Source organism: Arachis hypogaea, chromosome 16, assembly GCF_003086295.3.
Source record: "Arachis hypogaea cultivar Tifrunner chromosome 16, arahy.Tifrunner.gnm2.J5K5, whole genome shotgun sequence".
Taxonomy (NCBI): Eukaryota; Viridiplantae; Streptophyta; class Magnoliopsida; order Fabales; family Fabaceae; genus Arachis; species Arachis hypogaea.
In genome coordinates this window covers 23,844,570-23,858,550 of record NC_092051.1, presented here as the reverse complement: position 1 = coordinate 23,858,550, position 13,981 = coordinate 23,844,570, and the positions used below count along the sequence as shown (strand labels likewise).

Genomic DNA, 13,981 nt, shown 5'->3' with positions numbered 1-13,981 from the left:
CATATCTTTTCAAAAATATCTTCTTATCTTATCTTTTTCAAAAATATCTTTTCAAAATATCTTTTCTAACTTCCTAACTTCTTATCTTTTCAAAATTTGTTTCAACTAACTAACTAACTTTTTGTTTGTTTCTTAACTTTTTCAAAACCACCTAACTAACTCTCTCTCTCTCATTTTCGAAAATATCTCCCCCTTTTTCAAAAATTTCTTTTTAATTAACTAATTATTTTATTTTTATTTTTATTTCAAAAAAATTTTCGAAAAAAATACTAACAATTTTCAAAAAATATTTTCAAAAATCACTAACTCCTTTTCAAAAATAATTTTCGAAAATTCCCTCTCTCTCTCATCTCATTCTATTTATTCATTCATGTCCTAACATCTCATCTCACATTCCAATCCTCACAGTTGTGTTTCTTCTTTTACATCACATCCTTTATCCCCCCCTCTTCTTCTACTTACAAAGGGATCCCTATACTGTGGTATAGAGGATCTCTATTATTATTATCATTTTTCTGGCCATTCTTCCTTGTCATATGAGCAGGAGCAAGGACAAGAATATTCTTGTTGGAGCAGATCCAGAACCTAAAAGGACTCTGAATTACAACTAACCAGTAAGCACCTGTTAGGAATTTTCAAACAAGAAGAGGAGATGGCAGCCGAAAATAATAATAATATAAGGAAGATGCTTGGTGACTTCACTGCACCTAATTCCAATTTACATGGAAGAAGCATCTCCATTCCTGCCATTGGAGCAAACAACTTTGAGCTTAAACCTCAATTAGTTTCTCTAATGCAGCAGAACTGCAAGTTTCATGGACTTCCATCTGAAGATCCTTTTCAGTTCTTAACTGAATTCTTGCAGATATGTGATACTGTTAAGACTAATGGAGTAGATCCTGAAGTCTACAGGCTCATGCTTTTCCCTTTTGCTGTAAGAGACAGAGCTAGATTATGGTTGGATTCTCAACCCAAAGACAGCCTGAACTCTTGGGATAAGCTGGTCACGGCTTTCTTAGCCAAGTACTTTCCTCCTCAAAAGTTGAGCAAGCTTAGAGCTGATGTTCAAACCTTCAGACAAAAAGAAGGTGAATCTCTCTATGAAGCTTGGGAAAGATACAAACAGTTGACCAAAAAGTGTCCCTCTGACATGCTTTCAGAATGGACCATCCTGGATATATTCTATGATGGTTTATCTGAGCTATCAAAGATGTCACTGGACACTTCTGCAGGTGGATCCATTCACCTAAAGAAAACGCCTGCAGAAGCTCAAGAACTCATTGACATGGTTGCTAATAACCAGTTCATGTACACTTCTGAAAGGAATCCTGTGAATAATGGGACGCCTATGAAGAAGGGAGTTCTTGAGATTGATACTCTGAATGCCATATTGGCTCAGAATAAAATATTGACTCAGCAAGTCAATATGATTTCTCAGAGTCTGCATGGAATGCAAGCTGCATCCAACAGTACTCAAGAGGTATCTTCTGAAGAAGAAGCCTATGATCCTGAGAACCCTGCAATAGCAGAGGTAAATTACTTAGGTGAACCTTATGGAAACACCTATAACTCAACATGGAGAAATCATCCAAATTTCTCATGGAAGGATCAAAAGCCCCAACAAGGCTTTAATAATGGTGGAAGAAACAGGTTTAGCAATAGCAAACCTTTTCCATCATCAACTCAGCAACAGACAGAGAACTCTGAACAAAATGCTTCTAATTTAGCAAATCTAGTCTCTGATCTATCTAAGGCCACTGTAAGTTTCATGAATGAAACAAGGTCTTCCATTAGAAATTTGGAAGCACAAGTGGGCCAGCTGAGTAAAAGGATCACTGAAATCCCTCCTAGTACTCTCCCAATCAATACAGAAGAGAACCCAAAAGGAGAGTGCAAGGCCATTGACATAAGCGCCATGGCCGAACCTGTGAGGAGAGGAGAGGACGTGAATCCCAAGGAGGAAGACCTCCTGGGACGTCCAGTGATCAATAAGGAGCTTCCCTCTGGGGAACCAAAGGACTCTGAGGCTCATCTAGAGACCATAGAGCTTCCATTGAACCTCCTTATGCCCTTCATGAGCTCTGATGAGTATTCCTCTTCTGAAGAGAATGAGGATGTTACTGAGGGGCAAACTACCAAGTTTCTTGGTGCAATCATGAAGCTGAATGCCAAATTATTTGGCATTGATGCTTGGGAAGTTGAACCTCCCTTGTTCATCAATGAACTAAGTGATCTGGATCAACTGACATTGCCTCAGAAGAGACAGGATCCTGGAAAGTTCATAATCCCTTGTGCCATAGGCACCATGATCTTCAAGGCTCTGTGTGACCTTGGTTCAGGGATAAACCTCATGCCCCTCTCTGTAATAGAGAAACTGGGAATCTATGGGGTGCAAGCTGCTAAAATCTCATTAGAGATGGCAGACAGCTCAAGAAAACAGGCATATGGACAAGTAGAGGACGTTTTAGTAAAGGTTGAGGGCCTTTACATCCCTGCTGATTTCATAGTCCTGGATACTGGAAAGGAAGAGGATGAATCCATCATCCTAGGAAGACCTTTCCTGGCCACAGCAAGAGCTGTGATTGATGTTGACAGAGGTGAAATAGTCCTTCAATGGAATGGGAACTCCCTTGTATTCAAAACTCAAGGATCTCCCTCTGCAACCATGGAGAGGAAGCTTGAAAAGCTTCTCTCAAAGCAGAGTCAACCAGAGCCCCCACAGTCAAACTCTAAGTTTGGTGTTGGGAGGCCACAACCAAACTCTAAGTTTGGTGTTGAACTCCCATATCCAAACTCTAAGTTTGGTGTTGGAGAGTCTCAACAAAGCTCTGCACATCTGTGAGGCTCCATGAGAGCCCACTGTCAAGCTATTGACATTAAAGAAGCGCTTGTTGGGAGGCAACCCAATGTTTATTTATCTAATTCTTATTTTTCATGTCTTTATAGGTTCATGATCATGAGGAGTCACAGAATAAATATAAAAATTGAAAACGGAATCATAAACAGCAGAAGAAAAATCACACCCTGGAGGAGCATCTGTCTGGCGTTCAAACGCCAGAACAGAGCATAGTTCTGGCGCTGAACGCCCAGAATGGGAGCATCCTGGCGCTGAACGCCCAGAACAAGCATGGTTCTGGCGTTCAACGCCAGAAATGGCAGCAAAGGGGCGTTGAACGCCCAAAAAGGGCACCAACCTGGCGCTGAACGCCCAGAGTTGTGTGCAAGGGCATTTTACATGCCTAAATCGGTGCAGGGATGTAAATGCCTTGACACCTCAGGATCTGTGGACCCCACAGGATCATCTCAGGATCTGTGGACCCCACAGGATCCCCACCTACCTCATCATCTCTCTTTCCATTCATGATCATCCCTTCTTTTTTTTTTCCATTTACCACTCACATCCAAACACCCACTACCTTCAAAAATTCAACATCTCTCTCCCACCCAATCCCACCCATATGGCCGAATACACACTCCCATCCATCTCCTCCATATCTTCTTCTTATTCTTCTATTCTTTCTTCTTTTGCTCGAGGGCGAGCAACATTCTAAGTTTGGTGTGGTAAAAAAGCATAGCTTTTTTGTTTTTCTCCATAACCATTGATGGCACCTAAGGCCAGAGAGGCCTCTAGAAAGAGGAAAGGGAAGACAAAAGCTTCCATCAAGGGTCTATAGCTCAGTGGTAGAACATTTGACTGCAAATCAAGAGATCCCTGAGATACCTCAGGGGATACATTTTCTTCCACACAATTATTGGAAGCAACTAAGGGTGGAACATCAAGAGCACTCCATCATCCTTCATGAAATCAAAGAAGATCTAAAAGCAATGAAGGAGGAGCAGCAAAGACAAGGAAGAGACATAGAAGAGCTCAAGGACATCACTAAGGTGGATTCATTCCTTGTTCTTATTTTCTCTGTTTTTCGTTTTCTATGATATGTGCTTATCTATGTTTGTGCCTCCATTACATGATCATTAGTAGTTAGTAACTTTGTCTTAAAGATATGAATGTCCTATGAATCCATCACCTCTCTTAAATGAAAAATGTTTTAATTCAAAAGAACAAGAAGTACATGAGTTTCGAATTTATCCTTGAACTTAGTTCAATTATATTGATGTGGTGACAATGCTTCTTGTTTTCTGAATGTATGCTTGAACAGTGCATATGTCTTTTGAAGTTGTTGTTTAAGAATGTTAAATATGTTGGCTCTTGAAAGAATGATGACTAGGAGACATGTTATTTGATAATCTGAAAAATCATAAAAATGATTTTTGAAGCAAGAAAAAGCAGCAAAGAACAAAGCTTGCAGAAAAAAATAAATAAATAGGCGAAAAAAAAAATAGAAAGAAAAAGAAAAAGCAAGCAGAAAAAGCCAAAGCTCTTAAAACCAAGAGGCAAGAGCAAAAAGCCAATAACCCTTAAAACCAAAAGGCAAGGGCAATTAAAAAGGATCCCAAGGCTTTGAGCATCAGTGGATAGGAGGGCCTAAAGGAATAAAATCCTGGTCTAAGCGGCTAAACCAAGCTGTCCCTAACCATGTGCTTGTGGCGTGTAGGTGTCAAGTGAAAACTTGAGACTGAGCGGTTAAAGTCAAGGTCCAAAGCAAAAAAAGAGTGTGCTTAAGAACCCTGGACACCTCTAGTTGGGGACTTTAGCAAAGCTGAGTCACAATCTGAAAAGGTTCACCCAATTATGTGTCTGTGGCATTTATGTATCTGGTGGTAACACTGGAAAACAAAGTGCTTAGGGCCACGGCCAAGACTCATAAAGAAGCTGTGTTCAAGAATCATCATACTGAACTAGGAGAATCAATAACACTATCTGAACTCTGAGTTCCTATAGATGCCAATCATTCTAAACCTCAATGGATAAAGTGAGATGCCAAAACTATTCAAGAGGCAAAAAGCTATAAGTCCCGCTCATTTGATTGAAGCTATGTTTCATTGATAGTTTGGAATTTATAGTATATTCTATTCTTTTTATCCTATTTTGATTTTCAGTTGCTTGGGGACAAGCAACAATTTAAGTTTGCTGTTGTGATGAGCGGATAATTTATACGCTTTTTGACATTGTTTTTAGTATGTTTTTAGTAGGATCTAGTTACTTTTAGGGATGTTTTTAATAGATTTTATGTTAAATTCACATTTCTGGACTTTACTATGAGTTTGTGTGTTTTTCTGTGATTTCAGGTATTTTCTGGCTGAAATTGAGGGACTTGAGCAGAAATCAGATTCAGAGGTTGAAAAAGGACTGCTGATGCTGTTGGATTCTGACCTCCCTGCACTCAAAGTGGATTTTCTGGAGCTACAGAACTCGAAATGGCGCGCTTTCAATTGCGTTGGAAAGTAGACATCCAGGGCTTTCCAGCAATATATAATAGTCCATACTTTGGCCAAAAATTGACGACGTAAACTGGCGTTCAACGCCAGCTTTCTACCCAAATCTGGCGTCCAGCGCCAGAAAAGAATCCAAAACCAGAGTTGAACGCCCAAACTGGCACAGAAACTGGCGTTCAACTCCACAAATGGCCTCTGCACGTGCTACACTCAGGCTCAGCCCAAACACACACCAAGTGGGCCCCGGAAGTGGATTTATGCATCAATTACTTACTCATGTAAACCCTAGTAGCTAGTTTATTATAAATAGGACCTCTTACTATTGTATTAGGCATCCTGGATTGTATTTTGATCCTGTGATCTCGTTTAGGGGGCTGGCCATCTCGGCCATGCCTGGACCTTCACTTATGTATTTTCAACGGTAGAGTTTCTACACTCCATAGATTAAGGTGTGGAGCTCTGCTGTTCCTCAAAGATTAATGCAAGTACTACTGTTTTCTATTCAATTCATCTTATTTCTCTTCTAAGATATCCATTCGCACCCAAGAACGTGATGAAGGTGATGATTATGTGTGACGCTCATCATCCTTCCCCCTTATGAACGCGTGCCTGACAAACACTTCTGTTCTACATGAATTAAGCTAGAATGAATATCTCTTAGATCTCCTAACCAGAATCTTCGTGGCGTACGCTAGAATGATGGCGACATTCAAGAGAATCCGGAAGGTCTAAACCTTGTCTGTGGTATTCTGAGTAGGATTCAATGATTGAATGACTGTGACGAGCTTCAAACTCGCGATTGTTGGGCGTTAGTGACAGACGCAAAAGGAGGGTGAATCCTATTCCAGCATGATCGAGAACCGACAGATGAATAGCCGTGCCGTGACAGGGTGCGTGAGCATATGATTCACTGAGAGGAGGGGATGTAGCCACTGACAACGGTGATGCCCTTGCATACAGCCAGCCATGGAAAGGAGTAAGACTGATTGGATGAAGATGGCAGGAAAGCAGAGGTTCAGAGGAACGAAAAGCATCTCCATTCGCTTATCTGAAATTCCTGCCAATGAATCTACATAAATATCTCTATCCCTTTTATTGTTAATTTTAATCTAATAAAGTATCATGTTTAAATCCGCCTGACTGAGATTTGCAAGGTGACCATAGCTTGCTTCAAGCCAACAATCTCTGTGGGATCGACCCTTACTCACGTAAGGTTTATTACTTGGACGACCCAGTGCACTTGCTGGTTAGTTGTATCGAAGTTGTGACAATTATGAATTAAGATCAAAGCACCAAGCTTTGGAGCCATTACCAGGGATTATTCGAGCCTGGACATCACAATTTCGTGCACCACCTTCCTAAATTTTTCTCCTAATACAATAAATAGAATATTAAAGGTAATCACAAATTTAATTAAAATCGCTAATTTTATAGTAATAGTATAACAGTAGTAGACTCAATAATAAAAAAAATACCATCTGAAGTTGCTCTTCTAGCATTGCTTTTACTTCCACTGGCATGTGAAACTATAAGCTTCTCACGATTTCTGGCGTTTTACAAACATTGTTTCTATGATTTTCAAGAACAAGAAACTAGTAAATAAATGTTACCAAAATATCCATAATAATTATTTAATAAAAAAATAAAAAAGCATAAATTAATAATTTACCTTTGTTTTAGGATCCATATAATGATCCACAAAAGCAGTCCATGCAACAGGCGGTATGCATGAGGGATTCGAAGCCAGGATTTCTGTCTTTCTTTTGTTAGGAAAGAAATATTCTCCTCATAAATAATACTTATGGGCCTTCCATCTATCATTGTATATAGAAGTAGTGTAAGACCCATAATTTTCAAAAAATATTATCATAAGTTAATTTCAATTTATTTATTTATTAAAGACTTTATTTTCAGAAAATATTTTATTAAAAATAATTAAATTAAAATTTGACAATTAAATTAAAAAAAAATTTTACTTAATATTATAATTATTGAATAATTTTCTATATTTAAATTAGACAGCTTAATAGTTGTAAAAGAATAAAGATTTTATACAATTTAGTTAAATAATAGAGATTCTATAATTTAATATTTTAATTTTATAAACAAAGAAAATTAATTATATTAAATCTAATTTTAAATTAAAATATTTGATTAAAAGTTAATTAATAAATTAATAATCAAATAAAATTTTCAAATAATTCTAAAGGATTAAATTAGATTTTTAATTAATATTCTATACCCCTAATTTTATTAAAATTACCTAAACTACCCTAATCCTAACTTTAATTAAATCAAACCCAAACCCCCTAACTTAACCCTACCGTCATTCACTTTCCTATTTCTTAACCTAACCTACGGGAGAAAGGGAAATAAGGAAAGAAAGGGAAAATAAGGAAAACGGGAGAAGAAAGGGGAAATAAGAAAAGAAAGGGAAAATAAGGAAGGCAGGGGGGAACTTGAGAAGTGGGGAACTGAGAAAGAAAGAAAGGATAAGCGAGTGACGAGAGAAAGAGAAGCGGAGAGGGAGAAGAAGAAGAAAAGTGAGTTGAGAGGAAGAAGCTGCCGCCACTGCGCTCCGCGTTCACGTCGTCGTCGTAGCGCCGCCATCCTTGCGCCAGTCGCTGCCGCTGTCGGCGATGAAGCCCGTCGCCGCCATTCGCGCCTCTATCGCCGCCAGAACTACACGCCGTCGCTGGAGTCTGAACGCCGCTGCAACCACCACGTGTTATCATCTACAGATCCGCCGCCGTTTGAGTCGCGAACAGGGGAACACGCGCGAAGGAAACTGTCGCGGAGCTGTCGTCGCCGCCGCGTTGATGGGCTCGCCGTCGTTCTGCTCGCGTGGCTGCTGCATTGCCGGAGCTCCTCGTCGCTGCTGGCGCCGGAAAGTGCCTTTCAAGCCTGTATCTGTTGGTAAGCCCTAACCCTGCCTCAGCTTCTTCATCCGTTAAGTTTACCTTTATTGTGAGAAGTTGTTGCTGCTGTTGGGTTCGCCGCAGGGAGGAGTCCGAGCAAGAAAAGGAAAAAGGTGGCGATGGATACCTCTACTGCTGCTGCTGTTACTATCGGTGTTCCGGAGCTTGCAGTTACTGCCGTGTTTGGGAGATGAACCTGGTTGTGTCCTGGCTGCTAATTGATTGTAGAGAGAGACGTTGTAGCCACTACTTTTCATCTTGGTAAGTTCATGGGTAAGATCGCTTTGATTCTTCTTTGTGCCATTTTATTTACGCAGCTAGTTCTGATCCGTTTAATTTACCAGAGTCACTATTGTCATATCTCGGCGCTGCCGCCCTTGTTTGGAACTACTGAATGTTGTTGTCTCCGGTAGCACTATTCTTCCCATTTTAATTTGAACTCCTTTAATTCTAAAATTTATAATGTTTCTGCCTTTATCCTACTGCTATTTGGTTTCCTTGTGCCACCCTTACTCTAATTACAGAAATATGTTTCCATTCTAGCCACTGTCGATTTATCTATTGCAAATTCATAATTGATAATGGAGCTGCTAAGATCGCTGCTGCTGCCATGAACTGGGGATAAAGGGGATTATTGAGCTAAATTGTGCGATTGAGACATCGAGGTAGGGGTTTTTCTAAAAATCTAATTTATATTACAGAGTTGTGATAAATAGATATTAATGCGAGAGAACATATGCCTGTGATTATAATTGTCTTCTAAATGTGGTTGTTTGCTGGACTGAATGACTGATTGTTTGACTGCTTGAGTAGTTTGTGATTGTTGAAAAGAAATTAGTTTGAAAGGTTATTTAGTTGATTATTATGGAAAATGGCTTTTCTTGGTTTTGAAGCTATTTTTGATGGTGTAAAGGAGTTGGCTTTGGAAATGGTTTGATTTTAAAAAGAGATTTATTATGGGCACTGATTCGCTTTGAAAATTATTTGATATTGGAACTAGCCGAATCCTTGGAAAATGATTGAGGTTTTGGAAAGGTTTGAGAAATGTTTGGATGGGACCCGAAAAGGGTGGCAGAATCCGAGTTTTAGAGGAGATGCTGCCGAAATTTTATAAAATTAGAAGTTTCATTTGAAGTAGTTATTTTAAAAGGTTTAATTTTAAGCATTATATGATTTAAGAATACTTCTTTTATCAAAGAAAAAGTTATGTTTTGGATTGAGAATTGTTAGTGAACGAAACGGAAAAAAAAGGATGATGAGGATTTATTTGAAATATGATTTTTGAATGAATTTGGAAATGGATATGGATTGACGAATGATGATGATATTGAGAATGACTTAGCTATTGATGAATGATGAATGAATTATTTATATGGCTTATAAATTTGAAATATCTGAGATACGAGGTTCCCTGGATTAAGTGCCGTGGCTTGCCACCACGTGTACCAGGTTAAAAACTCGATACTCTGTTGACCCTACGACGTAAGTGTGTGACCGGGCACTATATAAATTCCCGGGAATGTTACCCCGATTGAGTAATATTGATTATTTGAGAAAAAGCTATGCATAGACTCTTGGGGATGCACGTCGGGGGACAGTCTAAGTAGAATTCAGACTTGTCGGGTTGGCTGGATAACCGACAGATGAGCCTCATCAGCCATAGGACAGGCATGCATCATATGCATTTGTATGCTTTGCTTGGGTTTGAACTTGTTTTGGTTTGCCTAATTGCTAAACTGTTCTTAACTGCTACTTGAACTATTTGCTGTAACTGCTTCCTACTTGTACTTTCTTTGTCTGTCTTGCTTGTGTTTGTCCTGGTGTGCTACATTTGAGAATGAACTTTGGTGCTGAATTAATGATTGTATTGTTTGATTGCATGGTCGGTTTCTTATTGAGATTTTTCTTATAAGAAAGGAAATGTTTCGGATTTTTTGAAAGATTAAACGTTTCTTTGAAAATGCTTTAAACAATTACCTACTGGTTTTTAAAAGATTCATAAGGCAATGATAATCACTGAGCTTGAAAACAGTTTTCTTATTAAATATATTTTTATGACAACTTTGAAACTGCGTGGTGAGACCGTGTGGTTAGGTTCTCACCCCCCTACAGCTTTACCTTTTCAGGAACCGGATGAAGAAGCATTAAGAAGAGTTATACTGTGTTTGGTTTATAAGATGTTGTATTAATTAGATTATTTTCTTCCCTCGTCTTTGTTATTATAAGTTTGTAAGAGGGATAGGAATTGTATGTTTTATATGTATATTATATTATGAGTTATTATGTAAGGAGTCTTGTATATGAATCTATGCCTGTTTGTATTTTTCTTAAGATAAAGTGTTTATTTCCGGTTTTCTAAGAAATCAGCGATACAATGTCGAGTCAGAGGCTCCTATGTTAGTATTTAGTATGTAAAGTAGTCGTAATACTTCTTGCTATCAGAGTAGCGCAGCCGGAAGCGTGACTTCTGATAGTGACTTCTGATAGTGAGGGTGTTACAAGTAGCCATGAAAACTAAGAGTTAAAAATAAAATTCAAGACAGAATTAAAATCTGACCATAAATAAATTTTGCATGTTCTTTATTATTTGTATTTCTTACTTTTTTTTTACTATTTATTTTTTGTGGATTTAAATTTTGATTTACATACTTAAAAATACAGACACAAGAGTCATAACAATCATCACCAAACTATTGAAAGACAATTCAACGCTACAATAATGATCCATCATATATATGAAACAAATATAACTGATATAAAAAGTAATTTTTAATCACAAGCAATTTATAAAATTAGTTTCTTTTTGTACTCTTTTGTACTCTTCTTATAATTTTAACATATATAACATGGATCATTATTATTGTAGCATTGAATTCTCTTCTAATAATTTGATGATGATTGTACTGACTATTATATCTGTACTCTCAAATATGCATCTCAAATAGAATCAAAATTTAACTCCACCATAAATAAATAATAAAGAATAAAAGGGTAATAAATATAAACATAACCACCATAAATAAATAGGAAAGAATAAATTGCATTTGACCAGAAAGAATATCGACAGGAAATTACTATTTAATCAAGTTGGCAGAATGTGTGAACATTGTAAATCATGAATCGCATCTAAAATTAAATAATTAACATACCTTAAAAATTCTCAGTGTTAGCACTAGAAAGGAGGGATAAGAAACCAAGTATGAGGATTCCTGAAAAAAGAATTGCACCCTAATATTTATCTGAGGTTATTTACGGTTTAAATTTAAGAAAAAGATGAACTGCATGAAAATATTCTAAAAGGGTTGGAGGGAATGACCAAATTAAGCGCGAAATTGAAAGTGGACATCATTCCATTTTATCACGGTGATCACTGGGTCTGTGGCAAATGAGAAAACCCATCTCAAATTGGCCACGGATAAACGAGAACGTCAGAAAATTCCGCAAAATTTGGCCATTGGTTACTACAGTCATTGAACTTTGTCACTGTTTGTCGTTTATGGGTACCTTTCCGTTGATAACTCCCGTATTTTTGGTAGTGTGCACTTATTTTAACAATAAATTTTTTGAAATTAAAATTAGCAAATAATCAACTGTCACTTATATAAAAAACTCCACTGCATTTGAGATTTAACTTTTTCATAGTAAAATACAAAATCTATCTATATATCTTAATGCAAAACTTCTAAAGAATTCAATGAAAGAATGACAAACAATAAAATTTGGTCAAGGATTAACTCTGTTCACTACATCTTATTTATTATGCTTGTTTGGAAACAAAGTAAGAACAAGCAAAGATTCTCATGATTAGAAGAACACAACAAAACTATAGAAAAAAAAAAATTATGAATGATGTTAACAGCACCATAGAAATGGCTAAAAATAGTAGAAAATAATATTATTATATTACCTATTTAAGTGATCATATTATCACATTCTTTTTCTGTAAACAACTTCATTTGTCGTTTAGATCTCTATAACTCTCTGTGCCACTTATTTTTATGCTTATTTTTCTATGATTGTGATTAAAAATCAGATAATCTTCTTATAAATGATTATAAATTAATATTTTATCTCATCTAAATGTAAACTAATCAAACAAACAACACTAACCACGCTCACAACACAAAGTCACAAACATAATGAAGAACAATCATGTATTGTTAAAAAAAAAAAGAACTAAAAAAATTACCTTCACTAACAACGATAATAACAGAATATCTTGCTTATGATAGAAAAGGAGACGAATGAAGTGAGACTTGATCCAAATGTCTTTCGGACACAAAATTTTTAACTCCACTAACGGAACTCTACGACAGTGCCATTGATGAAGGGAGGAAGAAGAAGTATAAGAAGGGTGGAAATGGAGAAGACGAGTGAAGTAGAGTGTTTGATCAAAACTATTTTATATGTTTAATTTGACTTGCCTGTGTCATTTTTGTCAAAAGTAGGTCTCAAATAAAAATGGCAACGTTTTAGCTCACTCCAGCATGGCAAGTCATGACACGTTAGCACCGTGATGTCTGACTCATCACTAAAAACAAGAATAGGGACTACTATGGTGCTCGAAGCTGTATCTGGGGTTACTATAAAAAAAATTATAATCTTGTGGACCAAATCGAATAATTACGTAAAATTTCAGAATATATATATATATATACTTTTCATTTTTAAAATAATGCGCATTCATTATATTCGGTTCCTTTTATTATATCCACTTTTTTATTTAAAAATAAAATGTGTACGGAAAATATTTTAAAAAGTGATATAAATAGCATAACTCTAATTAAAATTACTTATAGTATAAATTTTTAAATTATTTGTTTTTCATAAACGAATTTTGAAATAAAAGCAAAGGAATTCGGAAACTTTTTTGTTTTGTTTTTTAATGGAAAAAACTTTGCATACTAGTATAAATATCTTAACTGGGTTAATGATAAAAATGATCTCTAAAATATTAAATATTCATCAATATAATTTTTAAAAGATTACACATTTTAAATTGATTTTTGAAAGATATAATTGTGAGTCAGATTAATTATTTTGTCAATTATAAATATGGTCATTATAACTCAGTTGTAATTTACTTATAGATAAGAATAACTGATTTTTTTACTATTATACATCGGTTATATGAAATCAATTTATTATTAAGATTATAGATAAATTACTAAATTGATATCCAAAAATTTATGTTATTGACAAAAATAATTCCAAAAGATATAAACAATAAATAAATTTTTAAAAAATTTAAAAATCTGACAAAAATAACTAGATATTAAATATATATTAAAAAATATTTTAGACGTTAGATTTTGATATTATTTTCAAGCATTATTAAAAAATAAAATCTTGTTATCTTTAAAATTTAGTAATTTTTATATCAAGTGAAATTAAAAAAAAATCGTGAATGACTAAATTTTTTAAAAAAATTTTAAAAAGTTCTAGAGATCTAATTTTACTTTGATTTTTTTTGTGTACATTTTTTAAATAATTATTCAAATAATATTGTCATAAAAATTCAAATCAAATAGATAAGTCTTGTGCTAAATATAAAAGATTTTTTATCACTAATAAAAATATAATATTTATTGGTTATTTTTATCATATTTTATAATTATTCAAAAATTTATTTATCATTTATATTTTTAAGAGTAAATGCCCATTCTGGTCCCTAACTATTTGTCTGATGGACTTTGTATCCCCTAACAAATATAAAAACTCAAATCGGT

General features: G+C 35.6%; 1 protein-coding gene across 1 annotated transcript; it reads left to right on the top strand.

Annotated features, from left to right (window-relative positions):
* Positions 1–7,135: 7,135 nt before the first annotated feature.
* On the top strand, positions 7,136–10,615 carry LOC112756871 (uncharacterized). The gene is made up of 5 exons (XM_025805482.3): positions 7,136–7,166; positions 7,731–8,250; positions 8,337–8,513; positions 8,796–8,917; positions 10,365–10,615. The coding sequence occupies exons 1-4, from the start codon at positions 7,136–7,138 to the stop codon at positions 8,875–8,877; spliced, it is 810 nt and encodes a 269-aa protein (XP_025661267.1). The 3' UTR covers positions 8,878–8,917; positions 10,365–10,615.
* The last annotated feature ends 3,366 nt before the right edge of the window (positions 10,616–13,981 follow it).

Bases quoted from the DNA above. Each gene is read 5' to 3' on its own strand.
- LOC112756871 (XM_025805482.3), top strand. From the start codon at position 7,136: ATGGGCCTTCCATCTATCATTGTATATAGAA. The intron at 8,251-8,336 runs GTAAGCCCTAAC...GGTTCGCCGCAG, and splicing joins TTTCAAGCCTGTATCTGTTG to GGAGGAGTCCGAGCAAGAAA. The intron at 8,514-8,795 runs GTAAGTTCATGG...TTTCCATTCTAG, and splicing joins AGCCACTACTTTTCATCTTG to CCACTGTCGATTTATCTATT.